This window comes from Perognathus longimembris, chromosome 11 (assembly GCF_023159225.1).
Source record: "Perognathus longimembris pacificus isolate PPM17 chromosome 11, ASM2315922v1, whole genome shotgun sequence".
Classification (NCBI taxonomy): Eukaryota; Metazoa; Chordata; class Mammalia; order Rodentia; family Heteromyidae; genus Perognathus; species Perognathus longimembris.
In genome coordinates, this window is record NC_063171.1 from 6437097 (window position 1) to 6464756 (window position 27660).

A 27660-nucleotide genomic window follows, 5' to 3' on the forward strand; every position below is an offset into this window, starting at 1 on the left:
ATAATGACCGATTTCTAAGCACAAATTTCAAAGTCAAAGAGGCCATAGGAGGACAAACTCTAAGCCCTTAAAAATAATAACTGTCAACCTAGACTAATGTACCCAGCAAAGTCTCCATAAATGAGGGAGAAATTAAAGCCTTTCATAAAAAAAGAAAAGCTGAAAGAATTCATGACCACAAACCAGAACCACTGAAGATACTTAAAGGAATCTACATACAGAAGAGGAAGACAAATGAAAATAGTGCAGGAAGGAATAAACTCCATGAGATGAGTAAAGTAACAAAGCATTAATAGGTAAGATGTAAACATAAAAACAACAAAATGACAGGAAATATGACCTGTCTTTCTATATTAACACCAAGTGTTACTAGTCTAAACTCTCTAATCAAAAGACACAGAATGGCAAATTCAATTAAAGAACAAAACGCAATTATTTGTTACCTACAAGAGGCTTAGGCTGAAATTATGGGGGAAACTTTCCAAGAAAATGAACCCTGAAAGAAAACAGGAGTACTTCTATCTGACAAAACAGATTTTAAAATAAATTATTCAGAAGAAACAAAGAAAGTCCTCTTTCTACCTTACCAGGCCATAACAGTATAAAATTAGAATTCAACAGCAAAATTACTATAGAAAATATTCAAACACATGGAGACCAAAGCACACATTATTGAATAACCAGTAGGTCATTGAAAAAATGAGGGAAATCAGAAAGCTTCTAATGAAAATGAAAGCACAAGTGAAGGTGTGGTTCAAGTGGTAGAATGCCAGCCTTCTGTGAAGAAACCAAATGAGAGCACAAGGTTCTGAGTTCAAGCTCCAGTACTGGCTAGCATCTACACACACACACACACACACACACACACACACACACACAAAATCAAAACACACCCTACCAGAAAGTTTACAGAACAAAGACAGTGCTAAGAAGAAAGTTTATAGCTATGAGAGCCTAAATTTAAAAAGAGATCTCAAATAAATAGCCTAATAATGTATCTCATACTATTAGAAAAACACAAAAAGCAAATCCAAAATAATCAGACTGAAAAAAATAACAAATATTAGTAATAAGATTAACAATCCATGTGCTGATGGCTCATGCCTGTAATCCTAGCTGAGATCTAAAGTTCAAAACCAGCAAGAGCAGGAAAGTCCCCATGAGACTTTTATCTCCAATTAAGCACTCAAAAACTGGAAGTGGAGCTGTGGCTCAAAGTGGTAGAGCACTAGCCTTGAACAAAAGAACTCAGGGACAGTGCCCAGGCCCTGAGTTCAAGCCCCACAACCAATAACAACAAAAAAGAAAAAAAAATGGAAACTAAAGCTCTATACAAAGAGTCAATGAAACATTAAAAGGTGCTCTTTGAAAAATCAAAACAACAAATAAAATTCAGAAACTCATGAAGTAATTCTGTAAAAACATATATTCAAATAACCTGGAAAATCTAGAATAAATGGATACATTTCTAGGTACAGTTGACCTTCCAAAACTGACCCAAGAAGAAACAAACTACTTAAACAAACCTATAAAAAGACAAAATACCTAGAGAAAAGACAACCTCTGAATTTTATTTGTATTTATTGTGATTTTTTTCATTTTTTTAATTCTAATTTTATTAATTTGTGTCTTTCCCTTCTTCTATTGGTCTGACAACTGGGAAGGTCAATAGATGAAGTTAAACTGAGTAAATTATATGCACAAATGAATTACCATGGCGAAACCCCTTCATATAAATAAATACTTGCTGAAGAAAAAGAAACATAAGAAAGTGAAAGAGATTGTGTTATGGAGTCAGTTAAGCAACACATTACCAAATGGAATGCGCATTGAAGGGTCCAAAGGCCCTTCAGTTCATTTCCTTCCCATTCCTGCACACACAGCCAAGCTTTGTATGACAAACCAAACTGTGCAAGATGAGATACTCAAAATATCATAAAGCAATAGCACCAGGACCTACAAAGTTATTAGTATCATAATGTAATGTGTACCACAGGAAACTTAGTATCTGCAAAGAACATACCTGTGACATCCAGGTGGAAGGAGACCTTCTGGCCACTGGCCTCGCAGCTGTACTCCCCAGCATCCGCCTTGCCTGCCTGCTGCACCACCAGCCTCCTCGTGCAGCCTGACGCCTCCACACGCACCTTAGAGCTGGAGCTCAGCTTCTTCCCATCCTTGTACCAGGTCACCTCTGTGTGTGCCTGGGCCACCTCGCAGCTCAGTGTGGCACTGGCCCCAGCCTCCGCTTTCACCTCACTGCGCACTGGCTGTTGCTTCACAAATATCACCTTAGGCTCTGAACAGAGACAGGACATGTATATCAGGTGAGATATTCTAGACCACAGAAATTGAAGTGTCAGACTCAGGGGTGGTCTGTTTGGGGCCAGAGGATCATAGCTTTATCACCCAGAAACTGTAGCCTGAGCTCTTGATGCAAACTTGAGTAAGAAAAGGAAATGCATGCTGGAATCTGATAGCACAGAGAACTGTTTCTTCTTCTTTTTCCCTCTCCTCCCATCGTCCTCCTTATATGTGTGTGTATATGTATGTGCATGTGTATGTGTGCCAATACTGAAACATATCCTAAGGAAATGTAAGCACAAAATAAGTGGCACCTGCTGTTTGTCTGACATGCTGCTATTAAGCAATGTCATACCCACAAGGTCACCTCTTTTCATCTGTTGCCCGTGGCCCTCCCTCACTCTCCCTGCTGTGTGCTAGTTCAAAGAACAAACAGGTCAACATTGAACAAGCCATTCTTCTATCATGGGGTTGTGTTCTTCTTGGATTTCATTATTACTAACATTTGAGTTTGATTGTTCTCTGTTAGCATTTTCAGAGCAGGACGATGGATCAAAATCAGTACCAACATATCAGTATATGTTTTTGCTTTGACCAGCAAAAGCCTCTTCGTCTTATATCATCATCTCAGGGCTATGAAGAATATTCTCAGGCTACACTCTAGCAAATTCTCCCCTTATCCTGTCCATTTAGTCACAAAAAAAATCCACTAAAAAAACTGCCCTACTCACTCACCCACAGAATACAGGGAAGGGGGCCTCTGTCACCCCCTCCACCAACAGTCACCTCCAGGAAACATGAGTACTGATGGGCATCACTGGGCCAGTGACCCACAGAGGCTCAGGAAAGCCCGTTGGTGCAGTCTGTCTACAAAACCATGGCTGGAGCTTGAGATTGGTACCAATGAATATTTTTATACCACAGAAAGTGGTCCAAGCAGGACATAACAACTGGAGTGGATCATCAGTGACCAGCAGCTTCTGGAAGATGACAAAACTAATGAGATATCGGGGCTGGGAATATGGCCTAGTGGCAAGAGTGCTTGCCTCGTATACATGAAGCCATAGGTTCAATTCCTCAGCACCACATATATAGAAAAGGCCAGAAGTGGTGCTGTGGCTCAAGTCATAGAGTGCTAGCCTTGAGCAAAAAGAAGGCAGGACAGTGCTCAGGCTCTGAGTTCAGCCCCAGGACTGGCCAAAAAGAAAAACAACTAATGAGATATAGCCCAGCCATTCTGAAACAGTGAGACCCTCCAAACCACTGAGACAACATATGCAGAAAGTTCCAATAACCAGAGTCAGCTGGCGGTAGGGGTATAAAAGATATGTGGCTTGGGAATAGGGTACAATAGACAGTGGCTTTGACAGAGACAACTCAATTCTCAATCCTAGGAACCAGAAAGGACAGACTGATGAGTAGGAGGAAGGGATAGCCCACACAGTACAACCGAGATGGGCCCTCAAAGGCAAAAGGTGAGCTGATGAAAAATCTCATCCTAGGAGCTTTTGTGAACCCCAGAAGGGCCAGGTAGTTCATCTAACAGCAATGTCAAACAAATGAAAGCGTCCTACCCACTTCCTAGTCCCACCCAGGAGTTTGGTCAGCCAGGCCATTCCTGGGAAGCAAGAGTAGAGTCTGTCTAACCCTCCCAGGCTAGAGAGAAGACAAAGGCCCATTCAAGCTGGAATAAACACAAAGGGCCAAAGATGTCAAGTGATTGTTGACAATTGTGGTACATCACCCTAAAAATACAATCTCAGCAACCTACAAATGAAGAACAAAGCTACAATTCTATTCAAACTCTCCAGCAAGGCAGCAAAAAAAAAAAAATGCAGCAATCCAACAAACATGCACAGTTAAATGCTTTCTCACCACACACCGTGAATATCAATTGTTTTCAAAATCAATTAAGACAGAAAACAGCCTCTTTTATAACAGGTTATGTCCAGGATAGATGATGATGATATCAGATACTGTCACCTGGACAGGTGCCAGCCATATCACCAGAGGACTTACCTGTGACATCCAGATGGAAAAAGACTTTCTGGCCCCCAGCCTCGCAGCTGTACTCCCCAGCATCTGCCTTGCCTGCCTGCTGCACCACCAGCCTCCTCATGCAGCCTGACGCCTCCACGCGTACCTTCGAGCTGGAGCTCAGCTTCTTCCCATCCTTGTACCAGGTTACCTCTGTCTGAGCCTGGGCCACCTCACAGCTCAGTGTGGCACTGGCCCCTGCCTCTGCCTTCACCTCACATTGTGCCAGTTGCTCCTTGGCAAATACCACCTTAAGTCCTGGGGACAAACAAGAGGGTCAGAGATTACAGACTCAAATCTTCCTCAGATCCTGGGGTTCACCTGAGCCAAGTAATGGTCACGGCAGGACTGGCCCTGATTAGCAGAACATTGAATGTCAATATATAAGTTTCCAAGCTGATACTGACCCATGCTGCATGCTCTGTAGCTCTGTACAGAGAGGCTGGGAGCTACCAGTCTTCATCACAGCCCTGGGCACTCTGGCAATTGCTGCACTCAGGCACTTGCTGGCAAAGAAGTTATTATAGCCCATGAGGGCACCAAATCCAGGCCTGCCTCCTTATAACATCACCTGATCTTCGTATATTGTACCCTGAGCCTCACTCCTCCCAGGTCACCCAAGGCCCCAGGCCATCAATGGCTCCCTACCTCTTTCCCACCAATCAGGGACCACAGACATCAGGACAGAAGGAGTTAGAAGAGGTGACTACCCTCAGCACAAACCAGCAGTACATATCTTTCTTGGCCAAGGGTACAGAGAGGAAGCAAGAAAACAGAATTCCAGACCTGGCCAGGAGCTAAGAGGCAGCTAAGCTGTGGGGGTTCCTTTCCCCAGACTTAGGGACAAGAAAGAGGAGGCAGACACACACAGATGGACTTGTGAGGACACTACAGTCCTAAGCAAGGGTTTGCAGAGGTCTGGGGCCAGAATGGGCATGGGCAATCACAGGGAGCCCCTGCACCTTCAAGACTTGCTCCTCATTCACTATATCTCCCACAGCTATCACCCTTCAAAGAGATCATCTGATCAAATTATATCCCGAACCCACCTGTGCTCACTAAACAAACCCCCATGACCACAACACGAGTGTCACCAAAGTACAAACTGAGGCCAGCTCAGCCTGTCAGCCTACTCTGTTCTCATGAAAAGGGCACAAGACTGGACCATGTGTGAAGCGAGGATGCTAGGGCTCAAGGACAATGAGGACACTATGGCCTCACAGTGGCCTAAACTGCCTGGCTTTTTCCTTAATTTTGTACCTGCCACTGAGGGCCCCTCCCATTTAACCCAACCCTGACACCCACCTGCAACATCCAGATGGAAGGAGACTTTCTGGCCACCGGCCTCACAGCTGTACTCCCCAGAATCTGCCTTGCTTGCCTGCTGCACCACCAGCCTCCTCGTGCAGCCCGAAGCCTCCATGTGCAACTTCGAGCTGGAGCTCAGCTTCTTCCCATCCTTGTACCAGGTCACCTCTGTCTGTGCCTGGGCCACCTCGCAGCTCAGTAGGGCACTGGCCCCAGCCTCTGCCTTCACTTCACTTTTTGCCTGCTGCTCCCTGGCAAACACAACCTTAGACTCTGAGAATACAGAGGAAGGAACATGCTGAAATGGCCCACCCAAGTGAAGTCCCACATTTGAGTTTCTGTTTAACAGATGTTGGTTCCTAGGCCACCCCAGACCCCTTCCACAGGGATGCTCCATGGCCCAAGGGGACTAAATGTGGCTCTCTCTGGGTTCAAGAAATGTGATGCCTGCCATGATGTCTGCTGGGTCAACAAAGCAGCAGGAAAGGCATTCTAGAAATTTCCCTGAAACCCTTGGCAGGTGTAGGGAGCATTCTCTCCCATCCCTTCACTCCCTGAACACACTCACACTTGCATGAAGCTATCTACAAAATGGGAGAAGCTTAGACTCATGAACATATCCCCTACCTGCTCTAGCAGATACATGGTACGTTCTGCTTCATGTATGCAAAGATTTGAAACCATGAACTAATGACCATGCTCTGCTGGTGAAGGTGTGTTGTTCATGAATATATCTTTGTACTGACTTTAGACAAGTTTTCTGTTTTGTGCCTGGCAGAATGGAGCCTTCCCTGTCCTCAGGCCTACAAGCTGGAGCCATGCTCCTTGGAGAATACCCCCTCACCAACCCCCATGTAGATTGTTCTTCAACCCCCAGGTAACAGGTCTGATCCCTGGAATTCTACAAAGACCAGGGATTTGGCAGACTCGCCTAGATTTAAATCTCAACCATCTTAGGATACTTCAAATATTATATACCTCCTCTCCACCTGGGTTCTCTCAACTTTCAAAGGAAAAAAAAGGCTTTTTTCCCCTGACCCTGAGCCCAGCCATGAGATACAGTAAACAGGAAGATTCTCAGCACTGTAAAGTAACCCAGTGGCAGTGATGAGACACAAACAGATGATGTTCAGATGAATAAAAAGGATGGACAGAAACAGAAAAAATATTCTCTCAACTAAAACTGACTTTATGTTCAGTACTCCTAAATGTCTTTATTGTCTAATTTTCTTCATTGTATTTACATCATTTATCTATCTAAACATTTGTTTTAACTATCTCCTGCCCAACAGTTCAGTGAAAAAAAAACAGGATCTAGCTAGGTGCCAGTGGCTCACACCTGTAATCCTAGCTACTCAGGAGTCTGAGATATGAGAATCATGGTTCAAAGCCAGCCCAGGCAGGAAAGCCCATGAGACTTATCTCCATTTAACCACCAGAAAACTGGGAGTAGCACTGTGGCTCAAAGTGGTAGAGCACTAGCCTTGAACTGAAGAGCTCTGGGGCAGCACCCAGGCCCAGAATTCAAACCTATCTATGACTGATTAATATATATATATAGAGAGAGAGAGAATGTCACTATGTTTTGTCTGATACAGCCAAACCTTCTCTCCATCTTTTAAAGCACACAAACATACTCCCAGGAACGCCCAAACTGGAAGCCCAGAATCCTCACCCACATAAAAGGAGTAGGTGCCTTGTCCTGCCTGGAGACTGAGGCCACCACTAGCCAATACTGAACCTAAAACCCACTATTTCCTTGCCCGTAGCTCTTACCTTGAACCAACAACTGATAGGCAATATGGCTTCCTTGGCTAATGCACTCATAGAGGCCAGCATCATCTTGTACCACATCATGTACCAACAGTGCCCGTTGCCCAGCTGATGCCTGTACCTCATACTTGGGGCCTAGAGGCAGCACACGACCATCTTTCAACCAGGTCACAGCTGCCGCCTGGTCTGATAGCTCAGCCAGCAGCTGTGCCTCCTCATGCAGCCGGGCTAGCACCTCCTGGGCAGCTGAGGTGGGTGGCTTGTTTGTGGTCAGTCCTGGGGCAGCTGTAGGCCAGAGGTGGTGAGACACAAGGGGTACAGAGGAACCAGAGACAGATAGAAGGGGTGATGGGTAATGGAGAAGATAAAGACAAAGACAGAGGTGCAGGATGGAAAAAGAAACAAAAAGGCATGGAGAGAACCCAAGAAGCAAGGAAAAATCATAGGGGAGAGACAAGTAGGAGAAGTGAGAAAGGAGAAAGAAACAATGCATCAGGAAAGAAAGCAAAGTAGGATGGAGAACAACATAAGAAAGAAACAGATGGGGAAAGATGGGCACGAGGAAAGATGGTGGGAAGAGACAGAAAAAGGAGGGAAGAAAAAGAGATGAGGGTCCAGCCACAGAGGTCCTGGTCCCCCCCATACCCTGCCTGACCACCCCAGGCAGCCTGAGGGAGCTGCCTTCAGCACCCTGCCATCCTGCCCCCTTTATCCTGCTGCTGGAAGACTGAACTTCTCCCAAGCCTCCCGCCAGATTTACACCTCCTTCGGAAGAAAAGGGAACTCAGGTTCTCAGCCTACCTCGGACCTCCATTCGGATGCTGCTTTCAATGCCATCAGCCACAAACTTCAGTTGCGCCCCATGCAGGCTGGCAGGCACCTCTCGAATGGTTAGTGTGTGCCTGGTGCGGTCATGGCAGATCACATACACGCTGCTGGCCTTCAGGACCTTCCCATCCAGGAACCACTCACCAGAAGAGGCCACCGTGAGGTCCACAGAGAAGGTGACCTCACCCCCCTCCACTGCTTCCAGCGCCTTCAGAGGCGTCCTCACAGCCAGCTGGGGGACTGCAAGGAGGGTAGCATTAAGAAGACCTGAGGCCAGGATATGGGGCAGTCTCTGTCTTTTCTTCCTCTTTCTGTGGAGGCTGGACTGCAAATATCCCCTGCTCCATAAAAGACCCACCAGCATGCACACAATGATCATGAACACAGTCAGGCTCATAACATTGCAGCCCCCTGAAAATCCCATAGCCTCCCAACCACCCTTCCTGGGTGAGGCAGCCTGAGCCTTATCCCACCCCTAGGGTGGCTGTCTGCAGCCACCCTAGGGACCTGAGTCATGTCTTAAAATCCCCTATCATTCTGACTGAGGAGCCCAATGCCCCCACCCCCCTAAAGAGTCTCCATATGATCATGCTCACTTCATTGGAGGCTGGGCCATGCTTCCATGCATGGCGACAACACATATGGCATTACCAGGTGGTCCTACTCACCCAGGTGAATGGTCCCTGGAAACTCGAGGTAGGGACTCTGGCCAAAGTTGTTGATGGCTGACACTCGAAACTGGAAGTCCCCCTCTTCAGTCACACCAGTGACAGTAAACTCCAACAGAGCTACCGATTCAGCCTCATGGCATCGACTCCAGGCGTAAGCACCAAGCCTCCTTTTTTCCACCACGTAACCATTGATGGTAACAGGGAGTTCCCCATGGGGTGGTGGGGACCAGCTGAGGGTCACAGAACTCTCCGCCCTGACCTTCACCACAGGGTCAGCAGGGGGATACAAGGGTGGCCTTCTGGGGGCTGGATGGAGGATAGAGATCACCAAGAGAAAGAATGGATAGAAATCACTGAGAGTCCCCTCCCAAGCCTTAGGTCTCAGGCAGAAAATGAATCACAAAACCTCCTCCCTCTTGGGATACTGCTCTGGTAGCATCAGAGAGACTGTGGGATCATTAGCCCCCACCCCATACCTATAGACACTTGGTTGCTGTGGAACACCCCGCCCTGCCTGGGCAGAGGAGTTAAGAGATAATGAGGTTACAGTATCCTCCCACTGCCCTCCCTGCCGAAGGTTGGAGCCCACCGCACTCTTGAAGGACAAGGGCTATGGCCAGCTTTGCTCAGTGGACTGAGGCAACAGGGCCCCAGGGAAAAGATGCCATGTGAAGACTGCTTGTCAGGCCCTTACCAGACACACAGAACTGGGTAGATGTTCGGCAGTCTCCAGCCACAAAGGCTACCTCACCAACATCGTCCAAGCTGCACTGGAAGATGGTCAGTGTGTGGCAAGTGCCCTCTGCAGTAATGGCCACACGGCCCCCAGCCACCATCTCTTCTTGGTTTCGAAGCCAACGGACAGGACCTTGTGGGACTTCCAGTTCCACCCAAAACACGGCTGTGTCTCCAACACGCACTGCTGTCTTCCGAGGTAGCTTTCGGGTCAAGTTCCCTGGGAGTGGAGAGGCCCCACAGCTGGTCAAATTGATCTCACATGCACCCTTTACTGCTCCCCCTCTGGCATCCTGGGTACCTTCTCCCACAGTGTCCTGTCCTGTCCCATCCTCCCACCTGCATATTCCCAACCCTGTCCCTCTCTGCCCTCCCCTGCATGCTGTCCTTGCTGGCCTCCCCTCACTCCTGCTGACTCCCATCTCTCCCCAGTCTCCCTGCCTAGGCCTTCACAGACCTCAGTTCCCCATGTTCCCAGTCCCCTACTCATCCCTCCACCACCCTCACCCCACCACTCCTCCTCTTCTTGTATCCATCTTTCTGTCCATTCCCACCTGCTCTCTCCCACCCTGTTCCCATTCACCCAGCCCTATCCACCTGACCCTCTGTTGGACCCAACTTACACCCCCCTTCTGAGACCCGCCCCTACCCACACCTGACTCTCCACCCTACCCTCACCTCTGTCCTTCTCCACCCTACCTCCCACCTACCCCTCCTGCTGGCCCCATCCTCACCCGTAGGTGTTCTGTCTACCTCAGTCTCTCCTAGGCCCCCCTGTCCACATTGCTCCCGCCCCGGGCTTGCCTTGGACCGCGAGCTCGGCCACGGTGCGGCTGCCCTCGGTGGTCTCACAGATGTACACGGCGTCGTCGTCGGCGGAGACGTTGTGCACGGTCAGCCGGCGCTCAGTGCCCTCCTCCTCGATGCCGTACTTAGCGCTCGCCCACAGCCGCGTCTCCTCCTTGAACCACGCAGCCTCTGTGGCCGGCTGCGCCACCTCGCACTGGAACGTGGCAGACTCTTTCTCCCGCACCTCCAGGTCCTGCAGTCGTTTCTTGAAGGGCACTGGGGGCTCTGCGGGGAGGGAGGTTGGAAAGGGGAGTGAGCCGGACAGTGGAGTGGTGCAGGAGCGGCAGGATCTCCCGTGTGGCAGAAAGAAAGAGGCTGGGTGGGGTGGGCTCAATGAAGAGGGCCTGGGGAGTGTAAGCATGGAGTTGGGGGTGAAGAAGAGGCACGAGGTGGGAGGAGACAAAAGGGAGGCCAGCCCTTCCACCACCAGCAGGACTGGATGTCCTTCTTTCCCGGGGAGGGGACCCAAAGTGGGAAGAGAATGGTGGGAGGAGGTGGGAGAGGGTGAGGAGGGCAGGGGCACAGAGGAGAGGGGTTCGGAAATGGAGGGTAGAGCTGGATGCTGATGGCCCACGCCTGTAATCCTAGCAACCTGGGAGGCTAAGGAGGGTTTCGGTTTGAAGCCAGATTGGGCAGGAAAGTCCCTGAGACTCTTATCTCCAATTAACCACCCCAAAAGGCAGAAGTGGAGCTGTGGCTCAAGTAGAGTGTTAACCTTTAGCACAAAAGTTCAGGGACAGTACCCATGCCCTGAATTCAAGCCCAGACAGCACACGCAAAGAAAAGAAAAGGAGAGGGAGGAGGGAAGGGGAAGAGGAGGGAGGGAGAGACGGGGGAGGGAGAGGGAGAGGGAGAAAAGGAGAAAGAAAAGAAAAAGTAAGCTGGGTACAGTGGGAAATTAATGGAGCAGGCTGCTGGGAAGGTGAAAGTGGTAGAAGAGGGAGCAGGCAGTGCAGGGGAGGGTGTTGAGAGAAGGGCAGGGATTTCACCTGCAAGAATAATGTTGAGTGGCCCCCAAAACAAGACAGGCCAAGGGTCATTACCCCGTGCAGTTTGTGGAACATAGACCCCTGAAAGGCGAGAGCCGCTCTCTCCTCCAACTCTAGATTCCCCAACGCACCATTCGCGGTGGTGGGTGGGGAGGACAAAGGAGCCTGGCGAGGGCTCATCGTGGACCCCGCAGCTGCTTTGCTCACACACCTCGTGCCCTTCACCCTTAGGCTCACCTCGCACGACAACCAGCACGGAGCTGTAGGTCTGGCCCACCAGGTTGGATGCTGTGCAGGTGTACAGGCCGCGGTCGGATTGCTTGCAGAACAAGATCTTAAGCACGAAGTTCTCTTGAGCGTCCTCGTACACCACGTGTCGCCGGCCCTCGGTCACAAGCTGCCCGTCCTTCTTCCACACGGTCTCGGGCTTGGGCTCTCCGGTCACATAGCAGCTGAGGCGCGCGTGCTTGCCCTCCGTTACCGTGCAGGTGCGCGTGCCGGCGCCGGGCGGGGACGGCGGGACGCCCTCGGCGCGCATGGCCTCGCGCCGCTGCTGCAGGTGGGCCAGGAGCGCGGCTGTAGAGGCCCCGGGGGGACTGGCAGCATCTGCATCGGGGTCCACCACTAGGGCGGCGGCAGCGCTGGCTTCACCCAGCCGGTTCTCTGCTCGCACCTCGTAGGTCCCACCGTCGCGCGGCCGAGCTGATCGAATGCGCAGCGCACTGGCCTCGCCTAGCTCCTCCACGCGAACTCGGGGGGCGTCGGGGGCGCCCAAGCGGCGCCCGTCTTTGGACCAGGTCACGGCCGGCGCGGGCGAACCCCGCACGCAACAGCGAAAGGTGGCGTCGGCACCTTCGCGCACACGAATGGAGGTGGGTCGCAGCAGAAAGTGAGGCGCCTGCTCAGCACACGCCGCCTCCGCGTCCACCTGCAGCCCCACAGCCGCGAAAGCCTCACCGATGGCGTTCCGCGCGCGACACACGTACTGCCCGCTGTCTCCCAGAGCCAAGTCCAAGATGGTGAGACGGTACACGTCGCCATCCTGAGCCAGTCGGAAGCGCGCGCCTGCCTCCACTGGCTGCCTGTCTTTCTCCCAGCTTACGTGTGGGGTGGGGTTGCCCACTATCTGGCAGCTCAACGTGGCGTCTTTGCCCACTGACACCACGAAAGCCTTGGGCCTCGTCAGGAAGCGGGGCGCGCCGCTGAAGGAGTGGTCCATGGCGGTGGTGGAGGTAGGGATCTGCACATTAGAAGTCATCACAGTGTTGGGATGAGCCTCTCGCCTGTGCGCCACCAGCCAGCCCACTCCCTTAGGGACTCCTGTCCACAGAACCCCGTTTGACACCGGGTGGACACCTCCACACGTGCTTTCTTCCTAGCAAGTCTCATCTCTTTCCCCTCTCCCACTCTCAGGCCTCACTAAATTGGCACCATGGGCCAGCAGTGCAAATCTCTCCATTCCTGGTCTTGTGGAGTCTAGCACACCAATAAACTCTTCTAGCTGTTGAACACACACACACACACACACACACACACACACACACACACACACAACACAACACAACGCACAGAGTGTCAGCCTTACCACCCAAGGAAAAATCCTCTTGAGACTCAATCTCAGTGCCCTCCAGCAGCTAAATGAGCCTCTTTGGCCAAAGAGCCATCCTGTGTTTGTCTCATCCTCCTATCCCAATTGGTAATTCCCCAAGCAGACCTACAGATGCACCACTGCCTGTGGGTGCCCTGCCTCCTGCCACACACAATTGTGCTACCATGCTAAGACTGGTGGGGCTAGATAGCCTAGGGCTGAGTGACCTGATGGCAGTACTCAGCCATGGCCCTGCTAGCTGTGCCCCCTGTCAGGATGGGATTGCCTTTCTCTGTCTTCTCAGGCTCCAGGTGGCCCCTGCTCACCCAGAGCTGAGCCCCAGCCAGCTCCCATTAGAATGGGGTGAGATGAGACTGTCTTCATTGAGTCTTGTGTGTCTTATGTAAGGACACCAGGCACCAACATGCTGGCACAGCATACTTTACCTCCTTTCACTCCTGTGCAGACACAATCACCCCAGTGAAAAGAGGCTTGCACTACAGCACCCTGTATCTGCCCTCACTCTGGGAGCTCACTGCAACACCCAGTCTCTGAGCCTGAGCTTCCCACTGTGGAATAAGTAGGGTCCATGTCCAGGGGGCCCTGCAGCTCTCAGTCCTGTGATTCAGGTACCTAATCCCTGTAATCCTCTTCCAGAGGCTGAGCCTGTGCTTCACTCACTGATCTGCTGACTCACTGTGCAGTCAGCACCTCTATCCTCCAAGCACCACACGCTGCCCACAGCCAGACCACATCTCTCTGTGCCTCAGAAGAACTCAGACAGAGGCCACCATAGAGCAGGGCTCAAGACTTCTTAGGCTTTCAGCATCTGTTTCACAGAAGGCTGCTTTGAGGTCATCTATCAAGGAGCTCTGAGCTCTGGCGTATTTCCAGTACTCCCCAAAATTATAGCATCAGTCTGTGAGGTCCTCAAAGCAGGACAGGACATCTTTCAACTACTCTTTTCTTCCTCTATCACCATATGCAGAGCCTAAACTGGCCCTGCCAGAGAAACATGAGCAAGAGTCTGTGGATAGTATGGTTCCTATGTGTTTAAGAGGAGTTGGCCGCAGACTTGGGCATGTACATAGGCCAACCCTAGTTGGGAAAGCATAGGAAGATCCTCTGGCCTCATAGGCCCTTCAGAGACACTGTTGCCATGGCCCTGATGTCAGCTGTGGGACAGTGCTCCACCACAAATATGTTACCAGTTAATGGCACCCCCAGGTACTGCCTACTGTTCATGAGGTTTAAGGGGGCTTATTCAGAATGTCAGTCTTGGAGCCTCTCAGTCACCCTACCACACAGGCATCCCCACTCATCAGCAGACTTGAGGCCAGGCAGAGGCTCACAAAACACATACACTAAAGGACTGTAGACTGCTTCCCTTCCTGGGTACTCCATTACAGGAAACTGAGGCCACCTCAGAAGCTCCCAGAAAACAGGCAAGGATGTCTTCAGAAGCTTCCTCCTCTTTCTGCCTCATTTTGGAGGCTTCTAGATATGTATTCAGGATGATAAACCCTCCCATCAAGGGAAACTGAGGCCCCAACCCTCCAGCTCTCCAGAAAGCTCCCTTCTCCCTTAGATGTCTACCTGGGAAGATATCTGCCTCATTAGGCCCTTTGGAAGCCTCTGCCAGCCTGGCAGAATCAAGACCTTCACTTATTTAACTAATATACAAGTAATACTCCACCTACTCGGTTCCTCCGCCCCAATTTTAACAGAACTTTACCATTCTTGGCTCCTCCTAGGATGAGACTGGCTTTCAAGGGGAGCCCAGAGTGAGAGTGACTCACAGGCACTACAGGAGAACCCCAGCACCCTCCCAAGAGCCTCACCTCACTAGCCCTCTCTCTTCACCTACCATCAACCCTGACAACATCCTCATAGGTCTGTGGCCCCCAGTACCCTTCCAGAAGAAATTTCCAAGGGCAATCTACCCCTCACCTTAGACCCCGAGGCCTGCCGGCTTCCCCCACTCCAGAGGAAATTCTTTCCTGGAGTCAAGTATCAGTGCCCCTCTGGCTGTCCCCTCCGCTGAGCCAACAGGCCCAAAATAGCCCCAGCTGTCAGCAGGCATCTATCTCGGTAGAACTGGGGGCAGGGCTGGTCAGACCCCCAAGCAACTCTCAGAGTAAGGGGCAACCCAGTGAAGTGATGGGTGCACAATAGCAGCCCCAGACTTCCCAGACCTCGGCAGGACAGACTGTCCCTTCCTAACCTGAGTGCTCAACTCTGTGTCATGGGATGAGAAGTGAGAATCTGCCCCCCCCCACCCAGGGGGTGGCACAACCCAGCTGGACCCCCACAAGCTATGTACTTCCACAAAATGACCATGACCTTCAGCTCAGCCACTCTCTAGGAGCCCAGGATCACACACACACACACACACACACACACACACACACACACACACACACACTGCAGCTCTGCCTCCTCACCTGTCTTTACAGGGGCTCAAGGCAGCGCCCAAGCTGGGGGCACTGATGGTAGATCAGGGGCTGCTGGGTCTTGCCTCCTTTTTAGGGCCCAGGACAATTTGGTTCCCACCCGGCAGCCCACACTCCGGCTGGTCCTCAGACTAGACAGGGACGAAAGGACAGGCAAACTCTGTCAGCTGAAGAAGGCCGGACCCGCCCCACCCCACCCCCACTACTGGCCAGCCCAGCCCAGCCCATCTCCAAAATAGCCTGGTGTCACTGTCTGGGATTTGATTTCACCCTCGGCCCCAGGGAAGCAAAGGGCAGATGGTCAGAGACAAGAAGACGCCTGTGTCCTCCAGCAGGGCTTCAGGGTGGGGTTGTGCAGCTGGTTCTGTTCACCTCAGACCAGCAGCCTGAAGTCAGGTGAGGGAAGGAGCCTGGGGACTCAAAACAATTTTGAGGGAGTCAAGTAAAGAGCCTGGGGGAGTATGCCCAGCTCTTACCACAAAGGGACTCAGGCCCACCGCCAGGGACACAAACCCCCAGGACCAGCCCCAAAGGCCCAGGAATACCTGGGGACTTGTCAGTCACCTGAACCTCCTGGAACCTATCAGAAGCAGACTACTCAGGACAAAGGACCTGAGACCTGAGGTGCAGGAGTGCTGACAGCATAGGGCTGCCCACAATTTCTCAAGGACAATGTGAACTGGACAGTGCATAAACCCTGCTGGGAAGATGGGCTGGCAGCAAGGGGCCCACCAGAAGCCCAGGTCTAAAGGAGATGTGCAGCTCTCCCCACAGGCACCATATGAGAGCAGCCAAGGCAGGATGCTGAGGCCGGTGCACTGCGCCCATATTCTGGAGGTGTCTTTTCACAGAAGAGCTTTTCCCCAACTACCAGCACTATAGGAGCCAGAGAAGTACTCAGCCAGAGCTGGACATGGGACAATGGCTCCGGGACCAGAGAACTAAGTTGGGCCTGCTGGAACTGGAGTGGAGGCAGGTGGGGGGGGCGGGGAATCCCCAGTGATGGGCTGAGGGCTTCTCTGTACCTCCAGTCATCACCATGATTCCTGAAACAGTTTTAGGGCTCCATTGTCATTGCTAGCACCCTAGCATGTGGGAGGACCCTCTTCTAGGGTGCATTTGGCCAATATCTTATGTCTTCATGTGGCAGAAAGAGGGCAACAGAACTCTCTGGGGTTCTTTTCACAAGGAAGCAATCCCACTCATAAACTCATCACTTCCTCATTCACGAAGTCATCACTTCTGAAAAGACCCTCCTAACTACATGACCTGGTTGAGGATTCCAGCACTGAATTTTGGAGGAGGCAAGCTTAGTACATAATATCAGTGATGAAGAAAAGAACTAGGGCTGGAGCATGGCTCAAGTGGTAGAGCACCTGCATAGCAAGCAGAAGGCAAGGAAGGAAGGAAGGAAGGAAGGAAGGAAGGAAGGAAGGAAGGAAGGAAGGAAGGAAGGAAGGAAGGAAGGAAGGAAGGAAGGAAGGAAGGAAGGAAGGAAGGGAAAGGAAAGGAAAGGAAAGGAAAGGAAAGGAAAGGAAAGGAAAGGAAAGGAAAGGAAAGGAAAGGAAAGAGAAGATACTACCCTCAGGAACATGACCAGAAGCCACAGCTGGTGCCTAAGTATGCATATATACATGCATGTGCACATAGGTATGGCTGCATTGTGTGATTTGTACACACATGTATGATATCTCACATTTGCATTTGAATGTGGGAGTGTCTGTTACTTGTATGTGCATGCATGCATGTGTGTTAATGCATACATGTGTGGGTACATGCAAGCATGTGAACTGGTATGGGAACACTTGTGTGTGTGTGTGTAGGCAAGCATGAGAGCATGCCCCACAGTCTCCCAGGATAAGGTTGTGGGAGAGCAAAGAGGACATCCATGCTACCTGGCTGCCTGGAGGTCTCCTGAAAGAAGTGAGATCCTCTTAACTCCAACCATCCTTATACCTGCTTTACCTGCACATCTACACAGCACAGCTCTGCAACCCTTCTGGCTGGTTTTCCAGCCTCTCTGTTCCTTGGAAACTATAGGTCCCCTCCTTTGTTTCATATTTACCTAAAATAAATGCACTTTATTTATTATTATTAATTTATTTCCTTTTTTATTTACCTAAAGTAAATATACTTTATTTATTATTATTATTTACCTTTTTTGTGTCAATACTGGGGCTTGAACTCAGGGCCTTGGTACTGTCCTTCAGCTTTTTTGCTCAAGGCTAGCATTCAACCATTTATGCTACAGCTCTACATTTGGCTTTTTTATTGTAAAGGAAGTGTAGAGAGGGGTTATAGTTACATAGTTAGGTGATGAGTACATTTTTTTTCAAACAGTGTTACTCACTCCCTGGATGTTTTGTGGTCAATTGAAGATGAGCGTCTCAAGCACTTTCCTGCCTGGGCTGGTTTCAAACTGTGATCCTTAGATCTCAATCTCCTGAATAGCGAGTATTATGGGTGTGAGTCACCAGTACCAAGCTAGCTTCCTTCCTTCCTTCTTCCCTTCCTTCCTTCCTTCTCTCCCTCCTTCATCTTTCTTTTTTTGTGGTAATAGGGATTGAATTCAGAGCCTCATGCTTAAAGTTAGGTATTTCACCACTTGAGCCACACTCCTCACCCTTTTTGCTGAGGTAAGATCTTGCTTTATGCCTCAGGCAGACTGAGATGGTACCCTTGTACTTGTGCTTCCCCATGTCACTGAAAATGACAGGCACATCCCACTCTACTCAGCCACTGCTTCCCCAGTAGTTGAAACAACATGTGCCACCATACTCAGCCATTGGTGGAGACAGTCTATAGAACTTCTTTTTCCTAGGGCTGGCCTTGACTCTTTTTTTTTTTTTTTTTTTTTTTTTTGGCCAGTCCTGGGCCTTGGACTCAGGGCCTGAGCACTGTCCCTGGCTTCCTTTTTGCTCAAGGCTGGCACTCTACCACTTGAGCCACAGTGCCACTTCTGGCCATTTTCTGTATATGTGGTGCTGGGGAATCGAACCCAGGGCCTCATGTATACAAGGCAAGCTCTCTCACCACTAGGCCATATCCCCAGCCCCTGGCCTTGACTCTTAATTCTCTAGCTCTATCATATAAACAGCTAGTATTACAAACTTGAGCTGCAATACCCAACTCTTTATTTTTAATTAAGTTATTGGAAATGATGACTTAAAGATGCAATTATGCATTCTAATGGAAGACTATATGACATTTGCAACATTTCTTGTTTGTGTGTGTGTGTGTGTGTGTGTGAGAGAGAGAGAGAGAGAGAGAGAGAGAGAGAGAGAGAGAGAGATTAGGTGCCCGGCTAGGTTCGCCTCCCCTGGCGCGGAGATCCCAGGCTTACTCTATTATCTGTGCTCCCTTTCTCACCCTCTCCCCTGGTCACCCGACCCACAGGCAAGGCCAGGGTGGAGTGGGGGGCTAGGGAAGACCTCAGGTGCACGTGGCCGAACGAGATCCCTTTTCCTCCCTCCTTACCCACAAAGGAAGCCAGGCATATGCGGAGTCTCAGAGACAGCTTCAAGAGCAAATCTGATTTAATAAAGGAGTGGCTAACAGCTAATATAGTAATGGTGACGAGAAAAGGGGTGATCTACCAAGAGCTGGCAATAAGCTGGCGAGCTTGTCTTAAGATCCCCTCATGGGCTAACGTCACTTGCATAGCACCACCCCATGGGCAAAAAGCCTGCAAAATGGGGTGGCATACGTGCTAGCTGGCGAGAAGTTTGGGGGACTGGTTCTGGACCCAGAGAGGTGTGGCCTGCTTCTGCATTGCCCCAGGGCTGGGGAAAGGGCCGCATCTTGGGATAGCTCTCCTTTGCCCTTCCCCCCTCAAGGCCAAAGCTGAACCCCAACAATTAGGGAGCAATCCATCAACACCCCTACTACATATATAGTCAGCCCTTGGTATCCACAGGGGAGAGCTGGGCTCCAGTGCACCCTCTTCATATACAATGTCATAGGATAGGTGGTGGAAAGTAGCTCATACCTGAAATCCTAGCTACTTGAGAAGCTGAGATCAAGAGGATCATAGTTCTGGGGCTGTTTGAGAAGACTTCCTCTCAATAGAAGCTGGGCACGGTGGCCTGTGCCTGTCACCCCAGCTACTGAAGAAAGTGTAAAATAGGAGGATTGTATTTCAAGCACACAACCAGACAGAAAGCAAGACCCTAACACAAAAATAAGCAGCACAAAGTTGAACTGGAGGTGTGTCTCAGCAGTAGACTACTTTCCTATCAAGTACAAGGTGATGAATTCAAATCCAAGCTCTACCAAAAAAAAAAAAATCCTGTCATTTGTGTTAACATGGATGGGATGTGGGACGTGGATCATTATATTAAGCAAAATAAGCCAGGCACAGAAAAACAAGTAGCACAAGTAGCGCTCATCACTCATATCACACATCCCACTCCACATATCACTCTCACGTGGAACCTAAAATGTTGGCAATATAACCTGTGAGAGGGACCAGATATGAGATATAACAGTCTAAGTCTTCAAAACAGCTATTAAAACTAGGTCCAAAGAACTTGGGCAAACATTCTTAGAATAGTTAAGAAAGATGTATGATGTCTTCTTAAATAGAGAATAGCAGTAAATTTTAGCTATATAAAAGAAAACTAAAGAGAGAAGGGAAGATGGCGCCATCACGATAAGGAGGCACCCCAACTCGCTCCAATGGAATAGTGAGCTGGGAACTTCAGCACCCAACACCCCATCAAGAATCCAGCAAACCCAACAACCAGAAGCAACAGAGAAACACAGGAAACGAAAAAGAACAAAAAAAAGAAGAGCCTATAACCTACATGGAGCCAGAAAATCTCTGGGGTACCCACCCCCACCCGCCAACCCCGGCCCGAACAGGGCCAGGCTGGGAAAGGGGACCCAGTGCTCGCAAACCAACAGCCAAAAAGTCAGGCCAGGAGTGCAGAGTCCAGACAGCAGGAGCTCCACAGACCCCAGACGGAGTGCAGACTGCCTGTACAGATGGCGGCAGCGAGGGACCGGAGCTGCAGGACCGAACGGATGGGATCAGATGTAAGCAGCAGGGGAACCCGCGGTGCAGACAGGGAGTGCCAGAACCGCCACCACCAAATGACCGATCGCCACACCCCAGCACCACAGCCCCAAAAAGCCCACAGCAGCACGGGACACACACACAACCCAGGACCAGTAAGTTCCCCATTACCCCCCCCAAACGGGAGACCAGCTCTAGCAGAGACCCAAAACCTACAAAGAAGCTAGAACTCCCTCCCTCCCCATCCCTACCCTGAGGGAATAAAGCATCCCCATATCTGGCGGCGCTAAGACCTCTGGGAGGACACAGAAACTAACAGAGGCGGGCAGTGCCAAGGCATCCCCCCCAAAGTCCCAGCAGAGGAGCCAGAACCTGGCCGCACCGGCCCTGCCCCCTCCCCAGCAGGGGCCCAGGGACTGGTAGGCATTGGAAGCCCCACTTGAGGCACCTGGTCCTCGCAGACTTTTTGAACAACAGTCACAGGCTCGCTGGTGTTAGGGACACCTGGGCCCGAACACATGTCCCCCTCACACAACGGAGGCACAGAGAGTCTGTGGACACCAAACTGCACCCGGACACTTGATCCTGCTGGGGCCCACGAATACCGCCCCCCACAGCAAACTCACGAGAGGGCACAAGCACCCTCCAACAACTCGGGGCAGCATGTCCCCAAAGGAAGCACTAGAGTGCACATGCATGAGCCCCCTGGAGGGCCAGTGTGGGCCAGCGTGCTAGCCCTCCAGCAGGAGGAACTCTGACCCAGACCCCCACGGGAATGCACAAGTGGGAAAGCTGCAACACCAGCTCTGACAGGTGCACCCCACACAGGTGGGTGGGCCGCACTTCAACAGCAACACCTGCTCTGACAGGAGCAATCCACACAGGTGGGTGAGCCACCTCTCAGCAGCAAATCTTAATCTGAGAGGTGAGCTCCTCTGACCAAGGTACCAAGTGGAAAAAAGAAACAAAGAAGAGAAAAGCCTCCACGCCACGCTGAATCAGCGACCTGCAAACCCCCACCAGGGGCACACTAGGGTCAGCACAACACAGCGGTGGGACACTATCCTGCAGAGAAAGACACAGAACCTACACCCCCAAGAGCAGGGAGGGTGACCACCTCAGCAACAATCGAGATGGTCACACTCACCCATTGGGTAGTAAGATTCAACAGCCAAACTCAAACCCAGAGCCAGGACACAAACAAGTCTCCCACTGTTGGACCAGCGGGAACCAGCACAAAGCCAACCCAAGGAAACCACCTACAGATCTCCAGATGCACAAATCACAAAGAAATATTACAAATTACATGAAAGGGCAAGCCAACTCGCCAGCTCCAAAAAGCAGTACGACCAAAGAGGAGATGGAGAATAAAAAGCAATTGAGGCTATGATAGCAGAAATGATGGAAAGCCTCAGGAACAAAATCAGAAATCAAATTCCAGGAATTTAGAATGGAAGTGACGAAGGACCTTCAGGAAGCCAAGAAAGAAATGGAAGCAAAAATGGATACATTGCAAACCTCCGTTAAAGAAGACCTTAACATCCTGAGAAGCGAAATGCACGAAAAAATAGATTTAAAATACAACTCTTTAAAGGAAGAAATTTCCACAATCAGAGCTGATCTGGCAACCATAAATGGCTCCCTGACATCCATAAACTCCACACTTGAATCCACAACACAAAGAATTGACCATATTGAAGCCAGAATCTCTCTCTTGGATGATGATGCAGCCAACAAGGACCAGAAAATTACCACACTCCAAGAAACGGTAAAGCTCCAGGGAAGACTAATCCAGGAGCTAGTGGACAAAGACAAGAGATATAATCTGCACATAATTGGAATAGAAGAAGGAACTGAATACCAGAGCAGAGGGCTTCAACATATTTTCAATAAAGTGATTGCAGAAAACTTCCCCAATCTCACAAGGGACCTCACCCAGGTAACCGAAGCCTATAGGACGCCTGGCAGACCAGACCCTGGAAAATCCTCGTCCAGGCACATAATAATCAAGACTTCAGATGTCAAGAATAAAGAGCAAGTTTTGAATGCAGCCAAAGCGAAGAAAGAAATTTATTACAATGGGAAAAGGATCCAAATAACAGCAGACCTCTCCACACAAACCTACCACGTGCAAAGAGAACGGAAGAACCCATCCAAGTTCTACAGGCCAACAATTGCCAACCCAGAATAAGATATCCAGCAAAGCTAGAATTCATATTCGAGGGAAAAACCAGATCTTTCCATAGCAAATAGGATCTAAAGGAGTATGTGAATAAAAAACCAGCCCTACAGCGAATTCTAAGAGGGAACCCCACCCAACAGAAATCGTACAGGACACACAGACAGAAACAGAAAGAAACTACAATAGCCAGAGCCCAACAGAAAGAGCAGCTCACTAAAGACAAGAAAAAAAAGAAAGGAAAAACAGCCTAACAGGAAAATGGAAGGGGAAAAAACGTCTTATCCTTGATCTCTTTGAACATAAATGGTACAAACTCTCCAATAAAGAGAAGCAGACTGACAGAGTGGATCCACAAACAAAAAGTTACCATCTGTTGTCTACAAGAGACCCATCTTACAGCAAGGGATAAAAGCAGGCTCCGAATGAAAGGATGGAGCAAGATCTTCCAAGCAAATGCACCTACCAAAACGGCAGGATTAGCCATCCTGATCTCAGACAAGCTGGACTTCTCATTAAAATCAACTCAAAAAGACAACGAAGGACACTACATTTTAATACAAGGAAAAATCCAGAATCAAGACATCATGGTGATAAATGTATATTCACCGAACAAAAGAGGCCCTACATATGTCAAGCAAATTCTCACAGAACTACAGAACAAGATAGACCCAAACACAATCATAGTGGGTGACTTTAATATCCCACTCTCTCCAAGAGACAGATCCAACACCCAGAGGATTACCAAGGGAGCTGAGGACGTAAGTAACACCATATCCCAAATGGATCTGACAGATCTATACAGAATCTTCCACCCTACAGAGACCCAATACACCTTCTTCTCAGCAGCCCATGGATCATACTCCAAAATAGACCATGTCATAGCCCACACAAAGAACCTCAGCAAATACAAAAGTATTGACGTCATTCCAAGTATTATATCTGACCACAGTGGAATAAAGGTAACCCTCAATACCAACAGTTACCACAGAGGCTATACACATTCTTGGAGGCTAAACCCCACACTGTTATCTAACACTTGGGCCACAGACCAAATTAAAGATGAAATTAACGAATTCATAAGCCACAATGACAATGAAAATACATCACAAAGAAACCTATGGGATACAGCTAAAGCAGTACTGAGGGGCAAGATCATTGCCTTCAGCACTCATATTAAAAGAATGGAAGCAGAGCAGGTAAATAACCTCACGATGAAACTAAAACAACTGGAGAAAGAAGAAATCGTCGAATCTAAAATGACTAGGAGAGAGATCACAAAGATTAAAGAAGAGATAAATCTGCTTGAAAATAGAAAGACCATTCAACAAATAAATAAGACTAAAAGCTGGTTCTTTGAGAAAATAAATAAAATCGACAGACCCCTCGCAAGACTTACAAAAAAAAGAGGAGAAGAGACTCATATACGTAAAATCAGGGACTCCACCGGAAAAATTACAACAAATGCACACAATATTCAAACAATCATAAGGAACTATTTCCAGAACCTCTACTCACTAAAAAACAATAATTTTACAGAAATGGATCAATTTTTAGAGAAGTATAAACTCCCCAAACTGAACCAAGAAGAAATAAATCAACTAAATAAACCGATAACTTACAGCGAGATACAGGGGGTAATCAAGAGCCTCCCAACAAAGAAAAGCCCAGGACCAGATGGATTCACCAACGAATTCTATAAAACCTTTAGTGAGGAGCTAATACCAATACTCCTCAAACTCTTCGGCGAAATAGAAACAGAGGGAGAAATCCCAAACTCATTCTATGAAGCTAATACTATACTCATCCCCAAACCATGCAAAGACCCAACAAAAAAAGAAAACTACAGACCAATAGCACTAATGAACACAGACACAAAGCTCCTCAATAAAATATTAGCTAACAGGATCCAGAAACTGATCAAGAAAATTATACATCATGACCAAGTAGGCTTCATCCCACAGTCACAAGGATGGTTCAACATCCATAAATCAATCAATGTAATTCACCACATCAACAGAACTAAAATCAAGAATCACATTGTTATCTCAGTCGATGCCCAAAAGCCTTTGACAAAATACAACATCCATACTTATTAAAAGCTCTGGAGAGAACAGGAATAGATGGAACATTCCTCAAAACAATAAAAGCCATATACAACAGACCAACTGCTAACATCATATTAAATGGGGAGAAACTAAAATCATTCCCCCTAAACTCAGGAACAAGACAAAGATGCCCACTCTCCCCACTTCTTTTCAATATAGTGCTGGAATCCCTAGCCATAGCAATAAGACAAGAGGAGAACATCAAAAGGATCCACATCGGCAAGGAAGAAATCAAGCTATCCCTATTTGCAGATGACATGATCTTATATCTGAAGGACCCAAAAAACTCAGTCTCCAAACTCCTACACCTAATAAACCATTTTGGCAAAGTAGCAGGATACAAAATCAATCCACAAAAGTCAGCAGCTTTTCTATACACCAGCGATATACAAGCAGAAAAGGAAATTATGGAAATAATTCCACTTACAGTAGCCAAAAAAAGAATAAAGTACCTAGGGATCAACCTAACCAAAGATGTGACGAACCTATTTAATGAGAACTATAAAAATCTAATAAAGGAAATCAAAGAAGACAAAGGAGATGGAAAGACCTCCATGCTCATGGGTAGGCAGAATCAATATAGTGAAAACGGCCATATTGCCCAAATTGTTATACAAATTCAATGCAATCCCCATCAAAATCCCAGCTACATTCTTCACTGAAATAGAGAAAGCAACCCATAAATTCATATGGAACAGCAAAAGACCTAGAATAGCTAAAGCAATTCTAGGCAAAAAAAAGCAGTGCAGGAGGTATCACAATACCAGACTTCAAGCTCTACTATAGAGCCATCATAGCAAAAACAGCCTGGTATTGATATAAAAACAGACCTGAAGACCAATGGATTAGAATTGAAGATCCAGAAATAAAACCGTACTCTTACAGTCAGCTGATATTCGACAAAGGAGCTAAAGACATACAATGCAATAAACAGAGCCTCTTCAACTACTGGTGCTGGGAAAACTGGGCAGCCATATGCAGAAAACTCAAAGTGGACCCTAGCCTATCACCACACACCAAGATCAACTCAAAATGGATCAAGGACCTCAACATCAGACCTGAATCCTTGAAACTACCGAAGGACAGAGTAGGAAAGACGCTAGAACTTAAGGAACTTCGTGAATAGAGTCCCAGGGGCACAACAGTTAAGGGAGAGACTCAACAAAAGGGACTACTACAAAATAAAAAGTTTCAGCACAGCTAAGGACATAGCCACCAAACTAGAAAGACAGCCAACCATATGGGAAAGGATCTTTACCAGCACAGCAACAGACAAAGGCCTAATATATCTATCATCTACAGAGAACTCAAAAACCTAAGCCCCTCCAAGCCCAGTAAACCAATTAGGAAATGGGCAAAGGAGCTAAAGAGAGACTTCACAAGAGAAGAGATAAAAATGGCAAAGGAACATATGAGGAAATGTTCAACATCCCTGGCAGTAAAGGAAATGCAAATAAAAACACCTGAGATACCACCTCACTCCAGTTAGAATGGCCTATACTCTGAACTCAGGCAACAACAAATGCTGGAGGGGGGGTGCGGGGAAAGAGGACCCCTTCTCCATTGTTGGTGGGAGTGCAAATTAGTACAACCACTTTGGAGAACAGTATGGAGGTTTCTCAAAAAGCTCAACATAGGGGGCTGGGGAGATGGCCTAGTGGCAAGCGTGCCTGCCTCGAATACACAAGGCCCTGGGTTCGATTCCCCAGCACCACATATACAGAAAACGGCCAGAAGCGGCGCTGTGGCTCAAGTGGCAGAGTGCTAGCCTTGAGCGGGAAGAAGCCAGGGACAGTGCTCAGGCCCTGAGTCCAAGGCCCAGGACTGGCCAAAAAAAAAGCTCAACATAGACCTCCTGTGACCCAGCCATACCACTCCTAGGCATCTATCCTGAACAGCAGGTCCCAAGATATCAAAAAGACATTGGCACTTCCATGTTTATCGCTGCACAATTCACAATAGCCAAAATATGGAAACAACCCAGATGCCCCTCCACAGATGAATGGATCCAAAAAATATGGTACCTATACACAATGGAATACTACATAGCGATTAGAAATGGTGAAATATTGGTATTCGCAGGCAATGGTCAGACCTTGAACAAATAATGTTGAGTGAGACAAGCCTAGAACACAGAAAGCAAAGGGGCATGATCTCTTTGATATATGACTGTTAAGGTTGGGGGAGGGGAAGACAGTAGAGACCAGGTCTGCGAAACCAAAAACTTCTTGTCAAATGGTATTTCCCACAGGTTTGGGTCAGCGACCCTACATTATGTAACTAAAACCAAACAACTACTCAACATATAAAGGTCAAAAATAGACCTCTCAGTGGATCACAATAGCTCAAAAGCTTTGTATGTACGTTCATATAAGACTATTGTTGACATATTGTCTACTGTCGACATTACATTTAAAGCCCTAGACGAATTTTCTTTGGCGTAGGCCACGTGGCTACTGTATATGTTCTTGGTACACTATGTATTGTATATATGTCTACCTGACCTAGGGAAGGGAAAGAAAAACAGGGTGTAAGATATCACAAGAAATGTACACACTGCCCTACTATGTAACTGTACCCCTGTGCACAACACCTTGTCAAAAATTTTTGTATAATTAATAAATTTTTTAAAAGGAGAAATTAAAAAAAAAAGAAAACTAAAAACATCTACATGGTGTTTTACAGGAAAAGTGGTACATTCCTGTAATACCAACACTTGGGGGAAGTCTGAGGCAGAAAGATCGCAAGTTTCATGCCAGCTTGGGCTATGTAACAAGATCCTATCTTAAAGATAAAAAATAAAAACAAAAACCAAGGGTGA

The 27660-nt window shown here is 48.5% G+C and overlaps 1 protein-coding gene across 13 annotated transcripts in view; it reads right to left on the reverse strand.

Annotated features, from left to right (window-relative positions):
* Obscn (obscurin, cytoskeletal calmodulin and titin-interacting RhoGEF) overlaps positions 1-15659 on the reverse strand; it is a 141294-nt gene extending 125635 nt beyond the window's left edge. For all 13 annotated transcript variants that reach the window (XM_048356734.1, XM_048356727.1, XM_048356732.1 and 10 more), the window contains exons 1-10: positions 15527-15659; positions 11732-12734; positions 10461-10730; positions 9616-9876; positions 8919-9227; positions 8224-8490; positions 7426-7707; positions 5647-5922; positions 4324-4599; positions 2024-2299 (exon numbers count right to left, since the gene is read on the reverse strand). In XM_048356734.1, coding sequence (XP_048212691.1) covers positions 2024-2299; positions 4324-4599; positions 5647-5922; positions 7426-7707; positions 8224-8490; positions 8919-9227; positions 9616-9876; positions 10461-10730; positions 11732-12713 — 3199 coding nt within the window. In that variant the 5' untranslated portion in view covers positions 12714-12734; positions 15527-15659. The remainder of the gene's footprint in view (positions 1-2023; positions 2300-4323; positions 4600-5646; positions 5923-7425; positions 7708-8223; positions 8491-8918; positions 9228-9615; positions 9877-10460; positions 10731-11731; positions 12735-15526) is intronic.
* Between the last annotated feature and the right edge of the window lie 12001 nt (positions 15660-27660).